Source organism: Borostomias antarcticus (genome assembly GCF_949987555.1).
Source record: "Borostomias antarcticus genome assembly, chromosome: 8".
NCBI lineage: Eukaryota > Metazoa > Chordata > Actinopteri > Stomiiformes > Stomiidae > Borostomias > Borostomias antarcticus.
The window spans coordinates 3,907,521-3,924,201 of record NC_140241.1 but is presented as its reverse complement, the minus strand read 5'-3'; the positions used below and the strand labels follow the sequence as shown (position 1 = coordinate 3,924,201).

The 16,681-nt window shown below is 49.0% G+C and overlaps 2 protein-coding genes across 3 annotated transcripts in view; both read left to right on the top strand.

The window, feature by feature from the left end:
• Positions 1–8,599, top strand: part of nt5c3a (5'-nucleotidase, cytosolic IIIA) — a 15,559-nt gene extending 6,960 nt beyond the window's left edge. The window contains exons 2-10 of one of the 2 annotated variants that reach the window (XR_014630552.1): positions 3,008–3,106; positions 3,259–3,328; positions 3,420–3,466; positions 3,873–3,958; positions 4,156–4,245; positions 4,904–5,066; positions 5,658–5,858; positions 6,249–7,093; positions 7,138–8,599. Coding sequence is in view for 1 of the 2 variants with exons in the window: in XM_084441678.1 (XP_084297804.1) it covers positions 3,008–3,106; positions 3,259–3,328; positions 3,420–3,466; positions 3,873–3,958; positions 4,156–4,245; positions 4,904–5,066; positions 5,658–5,858; positions 6,249–6,350 (858 nt within the window). In the remaining variant the exon portion in view is untranslated. Of the gene's footprint in view, positions 1–3,007; positions 3,107–3,258; positions 3,329–3,419; positions 3,467–3,872; positions 3,959–4,155; positions 4,246–4,903; positions 5,067–5,657; positions 5,859–6,248 lie in introns of both variants that reach the window. The other variant, XM_084441678.1, reaches the window with a different exon arrangement.
• A 208-nt stretch (positions 8,600–8,807) lies between these two features.
• The window catches only part of bbs9 (Bardet-Biedl syndrome 9), a 160,398-nt gene continuing 152,524 nt past the window's right edge, over positions 8,808–16,681 (top strand). The window contains exons 1-5 of the mRNA XM_084442108.1: positions 8,808–8,893; positions 10,449–10,567; positions 11,094–11,244; positions 14,328–14,392; positions 15,323–15,436. Coding sequence (XP_084298234.1) covers positions 10,456–10,567; positions 11,094–11,244; positions 14,328–14,392; positions 15,323–15,436 — 442 coding nt within the window. The 5' untranslated portion in view covers positions 8,808–8,893; positions 10,449–10,455. The remainder of the gene's footprint in view (positions 8,894–10,448; positions 10,568–11,093; positions 11,245–14,327; positions 14,393–15,322; positions 15,437–16,681) is intronic.

Genomic DNA, 16,681 nt, shown 5'->3' with positions numbered 1-16,681 from the left:
AGAGGGGGGGTTTTAGAGAGGAGGAGGTTTAGAGAGGAGGGGGGTTTAGAGAGGGGGGGTTTTAGAGAGGAGGGGGTTTAGAGAGGGGGGGGGGGGTTTAGAGAGGGGGGGGTTTTAGAGAGGGGGGGGTTTGGAGAGGGGGGGGGGTTTAGAGAGGGGGGGGGTTTAGAGAGGAGGGGGTTTAGAGAGGGGGGGTTTAGAGAGGAGGGGGTTTAGAGAGGGGGGGGTTTAGAGAGGAGGGGGTTTAGAGAGGGGGGGGTTTAGGGAGGGGGGGGGGGGTTAGAGAGGTGGGGGTGGGTCTATCCTGACAACAAAAATTGTGCCAAGCATGTCACCTCTCCTCCCCTGGCTTGGTACCACATCTGCTTCTACTGTGTTCACGAAATTCAAGAAGTGTGTGTGCGTGCGTGCGTGCGTGTTTGTGTGTGTGTGTGTGTGTGTATTTGTGTGCCCTGTGCGTCACTAGTCCCTGCATAGGGGGAGGGGTTTCCAGGTCTAATCTATTCAGGGCGACGCCCCCTGTGTGTGTGAGACTATATAAACGCCGAGCTGACACACAATATTTTCTTCGCTCTTGTTTTGACAACACAGATAGAAGAAGGTAAGCCTGGGGGGGGAGGGGAGAGGGGGGGGGGTTACAGTTCTTTTGTTTACACCAGCTGTAAGTGTTTGAAAATCTGAAAACACGTTTGTGAATATTTTGTAGTTCGCATACTGTAACTATTGAATAAGAGGACATGCTATGTAATTTCTCATGTAAATAACTGGTGTGTATAATCGTGCTGACACCACTCTGTCCTGATCTGATGTACTGAGCTGGAGAAGGTTGAATGTGGATAATGTTATTATGATGATAGACCAGTAATGATGATGTAACCATCGAGGAATGCTGTGAGTGGGTGTGTGTGTGTGCTTTTCAAGGATCTAAATATTGCGCAAGGTTTTAGAGCTGGGTGTGTTATTATATAAGGTGGGGTTTTTGGAGTCATGGAGGAGGGAGAGGAGTTCCCAGAGCACCCACCCTCACCCTCACCCTAACCCAGCCCTAGACCCCAACCCTAACCCAGCCCTAGACCCCCCCCCAACCCTAACCCAGCCCTAGACCCCCCCCAACCCTAACCCTTACCCAGCCCTAGACCCCCCCCCAACCCTAACCCAGTCCTAGACCCCCCCGCCCCCCCCAACCCTAACCCTTACCCAGCCCTAGACCCCCCCACCAACCCTAACCCAGTCCTAGACCACCCCCCCAACCCTAACCCAGTCCTAGACCCCCCACCCTAGTAAGTAGGCTGATTAATTTAATTGTATTTATGAAGCTCCTTTCAAAACCATTTACAAGGTGCTGTACAATGAAAACATTAGCCTGAAGAATAGAAATAAAACACAAAGTTAGAAACAGAAAAACAGAAGATATCAATATAAAAACATTAAAACTGTACAGAAGGCTACTATCCACTGACTCCACGTTCCAGAGGGTGGGAGCTGCTATTGCGAAAGCTCGGTCAGCCTGGTTTCAAGCCTAGATTTCGGCAGAAGGCTTTGATCAGAAGGGCATGATATTCTAGATATTAACCATATACCATCCCTAGACCACCTCTCCCAACCAGTCAGAGACCCCCCTACTCTAACCAGTCCTAGACCCCCCTATCCTGACTAGGCACGCACACACACACACAATAAGGCTATCTCTTTACAAAATACTAGTCTCCCTTTGTGTAGCTCTCTCAACTGACGAGTCATGTGTGTAGCTCTTACCCATATCTTGAGCATCGATGACCTCCGGTGATGTAATCATTGAATGAACTAGTCCAGCATATTCAGTCAGCATCACACTCCCTCACATGACCGTGGTCTACTCTCCCCGGTTTAACCCAAACCCCGAGGTCTCCTCTAGCGTGACCAACCATAACCTGACCCCCAAACCCTGAGGTCTCCGCTAGCGTGACCAACCCTAACCTGACCCATGATAAATATAGAGAATGAATGTCAGCTTCACTTCTCTATATCAGCTGTAGACTCTCTCTCTCTCTCTCTCCCCCTCTTTCTCTCTCTCTCTCCCTCTCTCTCCCTCTCTCTCCCTCTCTCTCCCTCTCTCTCTCTCTCTCTCTCTCCCTCTCCCTCTCCCTCTCTCTCTCTCTCTCTCTCTCCCTCTCCCTCTCCCTCTCCCTCTCTCTCCCTCTCTCTCTCTCCCTCTCTCTCTCTCTCTCTCTCTCTCTCTAGCCCCCCTCTCTCTCCTATTGGTCAATTGCCTTCTAGCTGGGGTTATGTTTGGGTGGGTGGGTGTGGCCGTATGTGAGAGGATCAGCTGTTCCATGCATGGATGTGTGCAGGATGTGAGATATCCAGTCGGACCCACCCCCCCCCCAAACCCCCGCACGCTCATACCAGCGGCTCCTCTTACCTCAGAAAGGGCTCCGGTGACAGAGCTGTCACCCCCCCCCCCCCCCCTCCAGCACTCACACAGAGCACAGGCCAACCTGAGATAACCTCCCGACCTGGCCGGCTCTCTCAGGGAACGCAGGCCTTCAGGCTCTTCAGCACATCGTCACCCGATCGCAATATATATGACTGAAAAACATCCCGATCACGTGATCTCACTCCACAATGGAGGAACAGAATGAGAGATCAGGTGATCAGGATGGCCGAGCCAGGGTAGTGGATATGTGCTATTTCACTGCAAAAAGGTTCTTTTTTATATAAAAGGTGGGGGGCGGAAAGTGAAGCCACTGTGGAGAAAAGGCTTACATCGTTCGCAAACAATGTGCACTTTAGTGAGTTAACCGCTGGACCAGAGTTCACTAACCCCTGGACCAGAGCTCATGGCCTCCAGGTCAGCTTGGTGACCCCTGGATGAGGTGGACGCTCTCCTCAACTTCTTCCCTGAGATCAAACCAACAATACTGTCCTTCATTTGAATGGCTGGATATCACAAGAGCCGTAACATTTACATGTAATTATCTCTCTCTCTCTCTCTCTCTCTCTCTCTCTCTCCCTCCGTCTCTCTCAGATGCCGGAGTTTGAGAAGAACACGGTCCACATGAGAGACCCAGAGAGGGTGGAGCAGATCATCTGTGATCTGATCAAGGGAGGAGCCTCCAAACTCCAGGTAGGCGTGCGTGTGTTGTGTTCGCCCCCTTGTGGCAGCATAGTGTAAATTACAGTCAAAGTTGATTTGGGACCACCACTCTCTTGAGGTGTTCATGAACAGCTTTTCTCTTATTCTGCTGTAGCCTAAGTCTCTTCCTGGTTTCCTCACAGATCATCACAGATTTTGACATGACATTAAGCAGGTTCGCTGTCAACGGAAAACGCTGCCCAACCTGTCACAGTAAGTACCACAGACCCACTGGAGTGTTGATGTTTAACATTACAACAGCCACAGCTCCATGTCTGACTCATGCTTCCTTATGTACGCACAGATATCATTGACAACTGTAATCTTGTCACTGAGGATTGTAGGAAAAAGGTATGTTTTCATCCTCTAAATTATCGGGCATGCCTTCAATGAAAAACAACATGGAGTATTGGGGCCAGCGATGTGTGTCAGTGGTGTGTTGTTCTGATTTATGTGTCTGTTTATAGTTCATATCCTGTTGTAGGTAGGTACTGTAGGTACTGTAAGTAGGTAGGTAGGTGGGTTGGAAGGTAGGTGGGTAGGTAGGTAGGAAGGAAGGAAGGAAGGAAGGAAGGATGGAAGGAAGGAAGGAGTTTATAATATTAGTTGTTAGTAGTATTCTGTTGTGTATGTCTGTGTTGATAGTTAATATTCTGTGTGTGTGTGTGTGTGTGTGTGTGTGTGTGTGTGTGTGTGTGTGTGTGTGTGTGTGTGTGTGTGTGTGTGTGTCTGTGTGTGTGTCTGTGTGTGTGTGTAGCTGCTGCAGCTAAAGGACAAGTATTACCCCATAGAGATCGATCCCCACCTACCAATGGAAGAGAAGTACCCGTTTATGGTAGAATGGTGAGTATCTCTCTCACTTACAAACACACACACACACACACACAAACAAGCACACGCACACAGAGTCAAATAATCAATATTCTCTTTCTAAAGCTGTGTGTGTGTGTGTGTGTGTGTGTGTGTGTGTGTGTGTGTGTGTGTGTGTGTGTGTGTGTGTGTGTGTGTGTGTGTGTGTGTGTGTGTGTGTGTGTGTCCAGGTATTTTAAATCCCACACGTTACTGGTGGAACAGAGACTACAGAAGGATAAACTGGCAGAGGTGGTGAGAGAGTCTGATGCCTGCCTCAGGTAAGACACACACACACACACACACACACACACACACACTCACACACATACAACACACACACACACACACACACACACACACTCACATACAACACACACTCACATACAACACACATACAACACACACACACATACATACATACAACACACACACAAGCATACAACACACACACACACATACAACATACACACACTCACACACACACACACACACACTCACACACACACACACACACACACACACACACACTCACATACAACACACACTCACATACAACACACATACAACACACACACACATACATACATACAACACACACACAAGCATACAACACATACAACACACACACATACAACATACACATATACACACACACATACACGCATACATACATACATACAACACACACACACACACACAAGCATACAACACACTCATACAACACACACATACAACACACACACACACACACATACAGTACAACACACATACACACACACATACGTCACAGATGTTCTTTATTTGACATCAGTTCCATGTCTCTCAGCATCAGTGTCTATCTGTGTGTGTGTGTGTGTGTGCGTGTGCGTGTGTGTGTGTTCATATGCCCATAGAGGTCATGTATTGATGTCCCTGTCTGCTGTGCTGTCCTCTCAGGGAAGGTTTTGAGCAGTTCTTCGACCGGCTGCAGCAGCACAACGTTCCCGTGTTCATCTTCTCCGCCGGGCTGGGAGACGTTCTGGAGGAGATCATCCGCCAGGCGGGCGTCTACTACCCCAACGTCAAGGTGGTCTCCAACTTCATGGACTTTGACGAGAACGTGAGTACCCTAATCCTCGAAGAACAAAACACACCCTAACCCTAAACACACCCTGACCCTAAACACAGAGGCTCTTCATAGTCCTGAGTGTGTTGGTGGTAGTAGCATTGCGGGTCAGTCAGGTCAACTCCTATCATGGGTAGTTTTCTACGCATTAGTTGGGGTTTTATTAGCCCTTCTCAGTCCTGTTGTCGCTTTACGCTCGCTCATGCCAGACAACAGTCCTTTCACCCTCCATTCACTTCGCCGTCAAAATAAATCGGTGTCGGCCTATTTAGGAGAGGCGCTCATATTTACTAGTGTCAGATAAATATGAAACGTCACTTACCTAAGCAAAAGGGTCTATTTAAACAAATGCTGGGTCTTGAAGCCTCGGCGCCACCATTAAATAACTTATTTAGACGCGTTCTGTCCGAGTGAATGTATTTTTCCGAGGTAGTCTTCTTCTGTGGTGGTGGCGGTCTCTTTGAAGCTTCAAAGCACCACCACCACCACCACCACAGAAGAAGACTACCTCGTAAAAATAATCCCTCTGAGCTGCAATACCCCGCGGTACTGACAGGGGGCGCTGTCCCCCCCCCCCCCCTACAGGGCGTGCTGCGGGGCTTCAAGGGGGAGCTGATCCACGTGTACAACAAGCACGACGGCGCCCTGCGCAACACGGAGTACTTCAAGCAGGTGAAGGACAACTGCAACATCGTGCTGCTGGGGGACTCGCTGGGGGACCTGAACATGGCCGACGGCGTGCCCAACGTCGAGAACATCCTCAAGATCGGCTTCCTCAACGACAAGGTGACCGCCGTCTCCCGACGCGACCCTGATCGGTCAGCGCACAGTACGCCTCCTGTCTGACTCATGCAGCCTGTGTCTGTGGCAGGGGGGGGTGCTGTAATGAAGTGTCATGTAGTGTGGATATATTCTGAGAATATCAAATCAAATCAAACTTTATTTGTATAGCGCATTTCCTACACAGAGGGAACACAATGCGCTTTACAGAGAGCAATGGGAGGGTGGGCATAGGTCCCACCCCTACATATTCCAGAGGGAAGCAAAAAAAACAGTTTCACCCGGGGGCCAGAATAGGGAATGTATGGTGCGAATGTAGTGTGTGGGAATGCGTTTGTGTGTGCGTGTGCACGTGTGTGTGTGTGTTGAGTCTTGACCCCCTATTCTATCCCTCAGATCGAGGAGCGGCTGGAGAAGTATCTGGACTCTTACGACATCGTCCTGGTGAAGGACGAGACTCTGGAAGTGCCCAACTCCATCCTGCAGAAGATTCTCTAACCCTCACGCAAACACGTTACACACACACTACACCAACCGCCTCTCCCGAACACACGGAACTGCAGTTGACCCCTTGACCCCAGCATGCTCCACTGTAGCCTAGCACCCTCCTGGACCGAGCCTGCTCACCCCACGAGCCACGACCGACCTCCGCAACACGTTCATCATCGGGCCTGACCGCATCATACTCCACCTTCAACCCCCCCCCCCCCCACCCCCCAAAAAAACCCAACCTTTTTTTCCCTTTGAATGAACTGTTTTTTTGTTTTGTTTTTCCAAAAAAAAATCCCCCGCCTTTTTTCCCCATCTGAAAAACATTTTCCCCTCTGAATTAACTGTTTATAAAAGTGCCCAGCCTCCCTCAGTCTTTGTGTCCATGTGTCTGCAATGTTGTCTGCATTCTTGCACCCCAATAAGAAAAATGATACCAAACAGAAGAAAAGTAGATACGAACTATCTCTTTATGATTTGCACATTGTTCGTATTGCAATGTTTTTCATATGATTGTTTTTGATATAATGTTTGTATCAGAGTAAAAAGTTTGCCTTTCGTAGTCCAAGCACCTACAGAAAAACAAGGTGATCTCTCTGAAACCTTCCCAGCATGCATTTCTCTGTACTCTGCCATTGTAGTGGATGTGGCTGTGGTCTTGTCCTAGCTAGGCTGGTCCATGTCTGGTTCTAAGCTGGTCCTGGTCTGGTCTGGTCCAGTCCGTTCCTAGGCTGGTCCTCATCTGGTCCTAGGTTGGTCCTCATCTGGTCCTAGGTTGGTCCTCATCTGGTCCTAGGCTGGTCCTCATCTGGTCCTAGGCTGTGGTCCTTGTCTCCTACACTTGTGCACTCTTGTTCACTCCCCCTTGTAGGTCTAACAGTCAGACTCCTGTTTCCACCAATCAGATGCTCTGAACTGATGACAGAGGTGTAGAGAGGGACAGGGTCACTTTAGCCTGTGTGTATGAGCGCAGCGAAACAACTAACCATCGGTGTCGGTCTCAGATTCCTGGATATGATGATGGATTCTTGCACATACAGACGTGTTTGCATTCTGCTTCTCTTTTTCACATGGAGAATTCTAGCACTTTAATAGGAAAGCCACAACTGCAAGGCATTCTGGGTGGCAGTTGAAGAGAAATGGTGAGAAAACTTCACAGCAGAAGTTGATGGCTTCCTGTGTTAATGTCCCAATACTACCACAACAAAGCCATACATTACACACAGACAGTCGGAGGACTGGATCAGCTGATTGATTGTTGATTTTGACAGCATCGGGGCACTGGGACCTGCATTACTGTCTGGTATTAATAAATCTATCAATTTAGAAAAATCTAATTTGGTTTAGTTTCGAACTCATGGGCCATGGCCTTTTTAAATTGACAATTATCAATATGTATGTGGTTAAATTTGAACTTCAGAAACATTCACCTTTAGGGGTGGAAGTGTCTAACTCTGTCTTGCGCATGTTTGTCAATGTTACTTTTTAAGATGTACATGTGCTTTAAATGTGCTGCTACCACCTGCATGGTAGAATTAAACATGTTCAGTTTATGTTCAAAGGGGAGGAAGTGTAATTATGTCAATAAAATGGGCAATAATGTCAGAGGGGGGCCTACTTTATGCATGGTACTGACTGGGTAACATAATTAGCTGCACATGCTGTAGCTTTTCTAGAACTGGTGAAATACAAATGAATGATGCTTGGGTTTAAATCAAGCTGCTGTCCCAAATAACGCCTCTAGGTGGCAATGAAGTGCAAGGAAAAATGTTCGTCTCTGGGAATATAGCATGGGGAATGTAGTTGTCCATACTACGTGGCATACGTTAGGTCTGAGACTACTATAGTCTCTACCGTGTGTCAACTGGCTCGTTGGTCTAGGGGTATGATTCTCGCTTAGGGTGCGAGAGGTCCCGGGTTCAAATCCCGGACGAGCCCTGCTTTTGCAAGTTAAAGCAAAAGTTTAATTGCACTCATCTGATAATGTAGCTTACATACTGTGTAATTGCACAGCGTCGTACATTTGATAGTGTTGCTAAATGTGTTTGTAAAAGTCTGAAGCAATTATCACTACATTGAAGTGTTAGCTGGTACACAATACGGTTGCCTTGGCTCGATTCCCTGTTTATTTATATAATTGATATATAAAATCACTTGAAACTACTTGTATTTTCACAACTTGTTGTATAGCCTTTTGCATATAGCATGAATTCATTCTCAAAATAATACATATAGATTGTGTGGTGCTCAATGTGTGCTGCCAGAGACGTTCTAATATTGAATAAAACCTTAATAAAATTTAATGATATGTGTCTATCATGTAATAATGTGATCAACTTTGCCTGAACGCCGTTGCAGTTTAGAAACTCCATTTCCCATGGATCTCTTGGGTGTGTACTTCCGGTCATGCGCACCATCGCCCAGCTCCCGGTTGAGCGTCACTGCTATGACAACCGGGGGGTCTCAGCCAAGTTGGTGATGAAGGCATGCGAAATGGGATTTTAGTGATAACAGTAAACATCGCTTTTACAGACAGGCTCGTCTTCAAAGAAGTAAGTGACACTCAAATATAATTCCATGTCCGTTATACTCAATATTATTATTATTATTATTATTATTTTTTTACAAAAGAACATTGGGTATTAGGAAGCCAGGTAACGTGAGCCAGCTAGCCAGCTAACGCTTAGCACAAACAAGCTAGCTAAATACTAGCTACTTAGCTAGCTACCTACATTCAGTCACGGTAGCTAGTTATCTAACGTTATCTGTTAGAAGTCCTGCACGTCTTTGGCACTGGTAGCAGCTTGGGATATTAGCTAGTTAAATGAAGGTCTTCCCAAAAGTAAGACTAACTTGACTGATGCTCAGTACAATTGCCCCTTGCTTTGTTGTGCAACTCAAACATAAACTTGACAGTTCAAAGACCCTCTTCAGAAGACCCTCTTCAGTATGAGCAATGAGCAAAGCTTGTCATTGAGAATCATCATAGATGGATATAGAATTACATTCATTGGGAATATTCTTCTGACTCTGTCCTCTTTCTGGGGGTCTTTGACAGCTGTCAATGTCACAGACAGACTCACCAGTACACCATGTGACATGTTTTGAGGTGTCATTTTTCACATCACATCAAGTTCAATCACTTTCTTGAAATTGGTACAGTAGCTGAATAGTTATACCTGCAGCCTCAGACAGTAACAGTAGCTATGCTATAATGCTAGGGGGTGGGAGGGGCAAGGAATTCTCTCTCTACCTCCTTCCCTCCCTCTCTCTCTCCCCCTCTCTTTCTCCCACCCTCTCTCTCTCTCTCTCTCTCTCTCTCTCTCTCTCTGTCTCCCCCCTCCGCCTCCCTCTCTCTCTACCCCCCCCCTCTCTCTTTCTTTTCCACCCTCTCTCTGGATTATCTGTTCTATTCCACCTGCTCAGCAGTTTGTAATTAGGAAAGCTGCTTGCCCCCCTGATACAATCCTTAGTCATGTGACTGGCAGGCCTAAGCTAGTGGGTTGGTGTCAGTGTCGCACGTAAACAGGCTAGGTGGGGTGGGAAATCATCGCCATCCCATAATTGTAGGCAGAGCGTCGGTGATCAAGCCATCGGCTCTTCTTAATCATGTGGATGGGAAGGAGATGTTTGCTGGTGGTCCAGCCTAGCCTAATCCTCCCTCTCGCTCAGAGGAAACAACGGGAGCTTCTGCACAGGACTGGATAGATAACTAGCCTGGATCCACCCACACACATTCTCATCCTCTTCAACCAGACTCGCTTTAGATGAGTGGCACTGCAGAAGATGAGAAAAACAGATGTAGGCATAGATAGGCCTGTCTGTCTCTTCCATAAAACAGCCACGCTCTGTCACGTGATCACTGTTGAGTGCATGTAGAGCAGAGGAATATGACCATCGAGGCTGGTCAGACACAAAGCCCACAGCCCCTTCTAGCAGTGTTTTACTGAGTGATATCGCCTAGTAGTGTCTTATTGTTTATTTCTTTGTTAAAACACTGAGAGCAGCGTTTCTTGGCATGGGAAACGGATGAGAAGGGTGCCAGTCTGAATTCTAGGGTGAATCTACTACAGTGGTGATAGAACGGTCCCTTTCTCTCCCTATCAGAAGCAGCATGTCTCTGTTCAAGGCTCGTGATTGGTGGGCCACAGTGCTGGGTGAGGGGGAGGAGTTTGACCAGGGATGCCTGTGTGTTGGAGACGTGGACAACAGTGGCACTGGACATGGTTAGTAGCCTGTGTGTGTGTGTGTGTGTGTGTGTGTGTGTGTGTGTGTGTGTGTGTGTGTGTGTGTACTGTGTGTGTATGCGTTCATTGGTGTGTGCGTGTGTGTATCTGTGAGGCAGCTGCAAAAGAGAATAGTAACTTGGATATACTGACTGAATACAGTAATGCAACCTTCCTGTCTGTCTGTCTATCTGTCTGTCTATCTGTCTGTCTATCTATCTGTCTACCTGTCTGTCTGCCTCTGCCTTCTTCTCTACCTGCCTGTCTATCTGTCTGTCTGTCTGTCTGCCTGTCTGTGTGTCTGTCTGTGTGTGTGTGTGTGTGTGTGTCTGCCTGTCTGTCTGTCTGTCTGTCTGTGTGTCTGTCTGTCTGTCTGTCTGTCTGTCTGTGTGTCTGTCTGTCTGTCTGTCTGTCTGTCTGTCTATCTATCTGCCTGTCTGTGTGTGTGTGTGTGTGTGTGTGTGTGTGTGTGTGTGTGTGTGTGTGTACTGTATGTCTCTGTGTGTGTGTGTGTGTGTGTGTGTAGATAAGATAGTGGTGGGTAGCTACATGGGCATGCTGCGGGTCTTCTCCCCCCACGCCTCCAAGCCCGGGGAGCCCAGCCAGGCCGACGCCCAGCTGCTGGAGGTGCAGCTCCGGGACCCGCTCATACAGGTGGAAGTGGGCAAGTTTGTCTCGTAAGTAGACTACATCACACACACACACACACACACACACACACACACACACACACACACACACACACAAGCCACAACTGTTCACCCGACATGCCAGACGGCTTGCTCCGCAGAACCATTTGGGATTTTTTCATTGTTTGGAAAAGGGCAGGTGCTTAAAAAAATACAGGCAGGTGATTGGATGAACCGTCTGTCTATCACCGTCTTTCACAGGTAAATCAAATTCTTACTGAAGCCAGTTGGGAGAAGAACGAAAACATCTTTTCCACCGAGAAAAGCCTTCAGTGCTGTTCTTTGCTCTTCTTTCAATGAAAAAATCTCTTTAGGTCAGATATATGAAAACTCTTCAGGTCAGATATAACCGATGCTATAGCAGCAGCTACGCTAACCTCTTCAGGAGCCGCCGTTGTTTTGAAACAGTCGCTTCTCGCTGTCCTCACAGCTAAACCACGCCCAGCGTCACGGCTAGTATTTCCCCATTGGCTAGATCGTTTTCTGATAGGGCACAAACGGAACTCTATGGAGAGGGTCCAGACCGATCTGCGAGAGAATGTGAGCTCGTGAGATGAGGATAGTAGCTTTAGCATCACCAGCTAATTCCTCAGATCACTCTGTCAGTCATGGCGTCTGTAATCCCTCTCTGGCTTTGGGCCAGCAGGGTGGGCTTGAACGGAAGTGGTGCAGGTCACTGTGGCATTAACCCAGCACAGCCCTGTTCACCGTAGGTCCCACGTCTACCACCATGTCACAGAGAAAAACTCCACCGCACTGTCAAGCAGGGCTGAAAATTAACACCTGCCACCGGCCAAATGCAGGTAAAATTTCCAACTGGCGACTAGATTTCGGAAGGCTATCTGAAAAAAATATATACTTGGCCGGTAGATTTTTTCATCTACAGTCCCCTTGGCAGGTGACTCACCGTGAGCCAAAAAGTTAATTTTCACCCCTGCTTCTGCTTTAGCGTCTGCTAAATGACTGTAATGTAATGTAATGTAATACATGGCATTACAGTGTCCCCTCTGTTCCATGTGTCCCCTCTAGAGCTCTGCTCCATGCTGTTATAACTGGCCCAGCCCATCTTACCATGTCCCCTCTGGAGCTCCTCACCATGCTGTTATAACTGGCCCAGTCCAGCTGACCATGTCCCCTCTGGAGCTCCTCACCATGCTGTTATAACTGGCCCAGTCCAGCTAACCATGTCCCCTCTGGAGCTCCTCACCATGCTGTTATAACTGGCCCAGTCCACTAACCATGTCCCCTCTGGAGCTCCTCACCATGCTGTTATAACTGGCCCAGTCCAACTAACCATGTCCCCTCTGGAGCTCTGCACCATGCTGTTATAACTGGCCCAGTCCAGCTGACCATGTCCCCTCTGGAGCTCCTCACCATGCTGTTATAACTGGCCCAGTCCAGCTGACCATGTCCCCTCTGGAGCTCTGCACCATGCTGTTATAACTGGCCCAGTCCAGCTGACCATGTCCCCTCTGGATCTCTGCACCATGCTGTTATAACTGGCCCAGTCCAGCTAACCACCACCAGCTCCATCCTCTTGATTTACCCCCTCTACCAGCCACCCAGCGCTGGACACGGCTGCTCAGACAGCCCTGGGATGACCGCCATGCTGCTGCCCGGGGACTCACTCCAGACTGTTATTGGAGATGAATTAGTTCTCAATGAAAGACCTTGTTTAGCAAGAAGCCAAAGTATTTCCAACAAAAATTAGAAGTCTGTAACTGGAACCTACCGTTTGACTCTCTTAGATAAGCAGAACTATTCAAGAGAGAGAGAGGAGTATGGAGAGAGGGAGGAGGAGGAGGAGAGAGGGAGGAGGAGAGAGGAAGGAGGAGGAGAGAGGGAGGAGGAGAGAGAGGGAGGAGGAGAGAGAGGGAGGAGGAGAGAGGGAGCAGGAGGAGGAGAGAGGAAGGAGGAGGAGAGAGGGAGGAGGAGGAGGAGAGAGGGAGGAGGAGAGAGGAAGAAGGAGGAGAGAGGGAGGAGGAGGAGAGAGGGAGGAGTAGGAGTGTGGAGAGAGGGAGGTGGAGTAGAAGAGGGAGGAGGAGAGAGGGAGGAGTAGGAGTGTGGAGAGAGAGAGAGGAGGAGGAGAGAGGGAGGAGGAGACAGAAGAAGGAGGAGGAGTAGGAGTGTGGAGAGAGGGAGGAGGAGGAGAGAGGGAGGAGGAGAAGTAGAAGAGGGAGGAGGAGAGAGGGAGGAGGAGAAGTAGAAGAGGGAGGAGGAGAGAGGGAGGAGGAGAAGTAGAAGAGGGAGGAGGAGAGGGGGAGGAGGAGGAGAGAGGGAGGAGGAGGAGCAAATAGAGGGAGGAGGAGAATGCAGTGGTGAAGTAGCCATGTGGGGATAATAGTACACTATGTCATCAGCAGCGTCTGCCAGCGGGTGCACGGGGACCTCCCGGAGAGACAGGTCTCTGAAAAGCCGGGCGGTATTCCCAAAGTCTTCCCACAAATTGATGTCAGAGCAGCAGGCGAAGGATTCCTACAAACCGTTTGTTTGGAGTGGGTTCTGTTTTGTTATGGTGGAGGTTTGGAGTGGGTTCTGTTTTGTTACAGTAGAGGTTTGGAGTGGGTTCTGTTTTGTTATGGTGACGGCGGTTAGCAGTTTTAAACGACCGTCAGGAATTCTTAAATAGACCTGACAGAAAATCAGTTGTAAATATTGTGCGAAGGACGAGGAGCCGGGAGGCGGTTCAGGTTACAGAGAGGTTTTCTGGGACCGAGGGCCGTGTGGTTTGGAGGGAAGTAGAAACCTCCCGGGGCCTCTTGTTGTTATTTCCTTTTCAAACATTGCAACGTCGTGATGAAAGACAAAAGCAGCTCCGCGACTCTGCCAAGCCCTGGGATGTGTGGATGAACGGAGATCGCACATCTGTTACTTTTCTACTGTTTGTGTTTGTATTGAGTTGGACCAACCGACTAAATGTTTGTTTGAATTCAGTTTTGAGTCATGTGGTTCCAACCGCCCCTCTGGTACCCCTCTGGAGATCCCCCCGGTCTAACCTCTCCAGTAGGGATGACAGCGTTACAGGTGTCCCTAGAGTGACCTGACCCTGGTGGTGTGACTTGTGTCTCCAGGTGTTCGGAGCTTCTTCATCTGGCTGTGCTGCACCCCAGGAAGCTGTCCGTCTACTCTGTCTCAGGTAACACACCACACCATGGAACGCCATGTAACACCCTGTAACACCATGTAACACCATGGAACGCCATGTAACACCCTGTAACACCATGTAACACAATGGAACGCCATGTAACACCATGTAGCACCATGTAACACCATGTAACACCATGTAGCACCATGTAGCACCATGTAACACCATAGAACGCCATGTAACACCATGGAACGCCATGTAACACCATGGAACACCATGGAACGCCATGTAACACCATGTAACACCATGTAATGCCATGTAACACCATGTAACACCATGTAACACCATGGAACGCCATGTAACACCATGTAACACCATGTAGCACCATGTAACACCATGGAACACCATGTAGCACCATGTAGCACCATGTAGCACCATGTAACACCATGTAACACTGTGGAACGCCATGTAACACCATGTAGCACCATGTAACACCATGGAACGCCATGTAACACCATGTAGCACCATGTAGCACAATGTAACACCATGTAACTTGTTCCAGCCAGGTAACACTCCATGTAACACACACCACACTATGTAACACGTCTCAGGACCACACAAAGCAATGTGTTTCACCAACAGTTTTCAACTTGACAACAGGCAGTCTACGATATACTCTTCACAGTGAACAGGAGACAAGCTGACAGGTGAAATAATTTTATAACTCCAATTTTCATGTGTCTCTCTGTCTGTCTCTCTCACTCTCTCTCTCTCTCTCTCTCTCTCTCTCTCTCTCTCTTGGTCTCTCTCTCTCTCTCGGTCTCTCTGTCTCTCTCACTCTCTCTCTCTCTCGGTCTCTCTTTCTCTCTCTCGGTCTCTCTCTCTCTCGGTCTCTCTGTCTCTCTCACTCTCTCTCTCTCTCGGTCTCTCTTTCTCTCTCTCGGTCTCTCTCTCTCTCTGTGTCTCTCTCTCGGTGTGTAGGTACAGCTGGTAACGTGGTGCATGGGGCCCAGTACCAGCTCAGACTGGTGTATGAGCACAACCTCCAGAGGACGGCCTGCAACATGACCTACGGCACCTTCGGAGGAGTCACGGGTAGGGGAGGAGTCACGGGGAGGGGAGGAGTCACGGGTAGGGGAGGAGTCACTTGGAGGGGAGGAGTCACAGTAGGGGAGGAGTCATTGGGAGGGGAGGAGTCACTGGGAGGGGAGGAGTCACTGGGAGGGGAGGAGTCACTTGGAGGGGAGGAGTCACAGTAGGGGAGGAGTCATTGGGAGGGGAGGAGTCACTGGGAGGGGAGGAGTCACGGTTAGGGGAGGAGTCACTGGGAGGGGAGGAGTCACAGGAGGGGAGGAGTCACTGGGAGAGGAGGAGTCACTGGGAGGGGAGGAGTCACAGGGAGGGGAGGAGTCACTGAGAGGGGAGGGGTCACAGGGAGGGGAGGAGTCACTGGGAGGGGAGGAGTCACAGGGAGGGGAGGAGTCACTGGGAGAGGAGGAGTCACTGGGAGGGGAGGAGTCACAGGGAGGGGAGGAGTCACAGGGAGGGGAGGATTCACTTGGAGAGGAGGAGTCACGGGTAGGGGAGGAGTCACAGGAGGGGAAGAGTCACAGTAGGGGAGGAGTCACAGGGAAGGGAGGAGCCACACGGAGGGGAGGAGTCACGGGTAGGGGAGGAGCAGGGCTGCGCCAATCAGATTCCATCCCCCAACATTATTTATCAAGGATACCATTGGGGGGGAAAAAACAAGCATAGTACCACCCATAGTTATGTCAAAAGTATCTTATTATTGCACACACACACACACACACACACACACACACACATACATACAAACTCTTTCATCCTTGTGGAAAAAACACCCATACAAATGTCTGTCTCATGGCCCTTTCATGTCAAATGACCACTAAGCTATAAGTGTCTTTTATGACTCATTCTGTGCGAGGTCAATCCTTGGCATTTCAGTGCAAGTTTATTTTGATGGCCGTGAATGGATTGGTTGTGTGTGTGTGTGCGCCTGTCTGTGTGTGCGTTTGCAGGCATGTGTGTGTGCATGCGTGTTACATAAGGTTGCATCGGGTCAACCCGGAAAGTAGTCAGGGAACCATGTCAGAAGCTTGGCTCAGACCGTAGACAGGAGACAACACAGACAAGTCATTAATATGAGAGAGAACTCAGAGCCAAACACATGCCTGCACACACACACACACATACACACACACACACACTGACATGCACACACACACACACACACGCACGCACACACACAAACACACACACACACGCGTAGTTGGGCCTATACTTTGAATGAATATCTCACACCTACACATGCACACACAC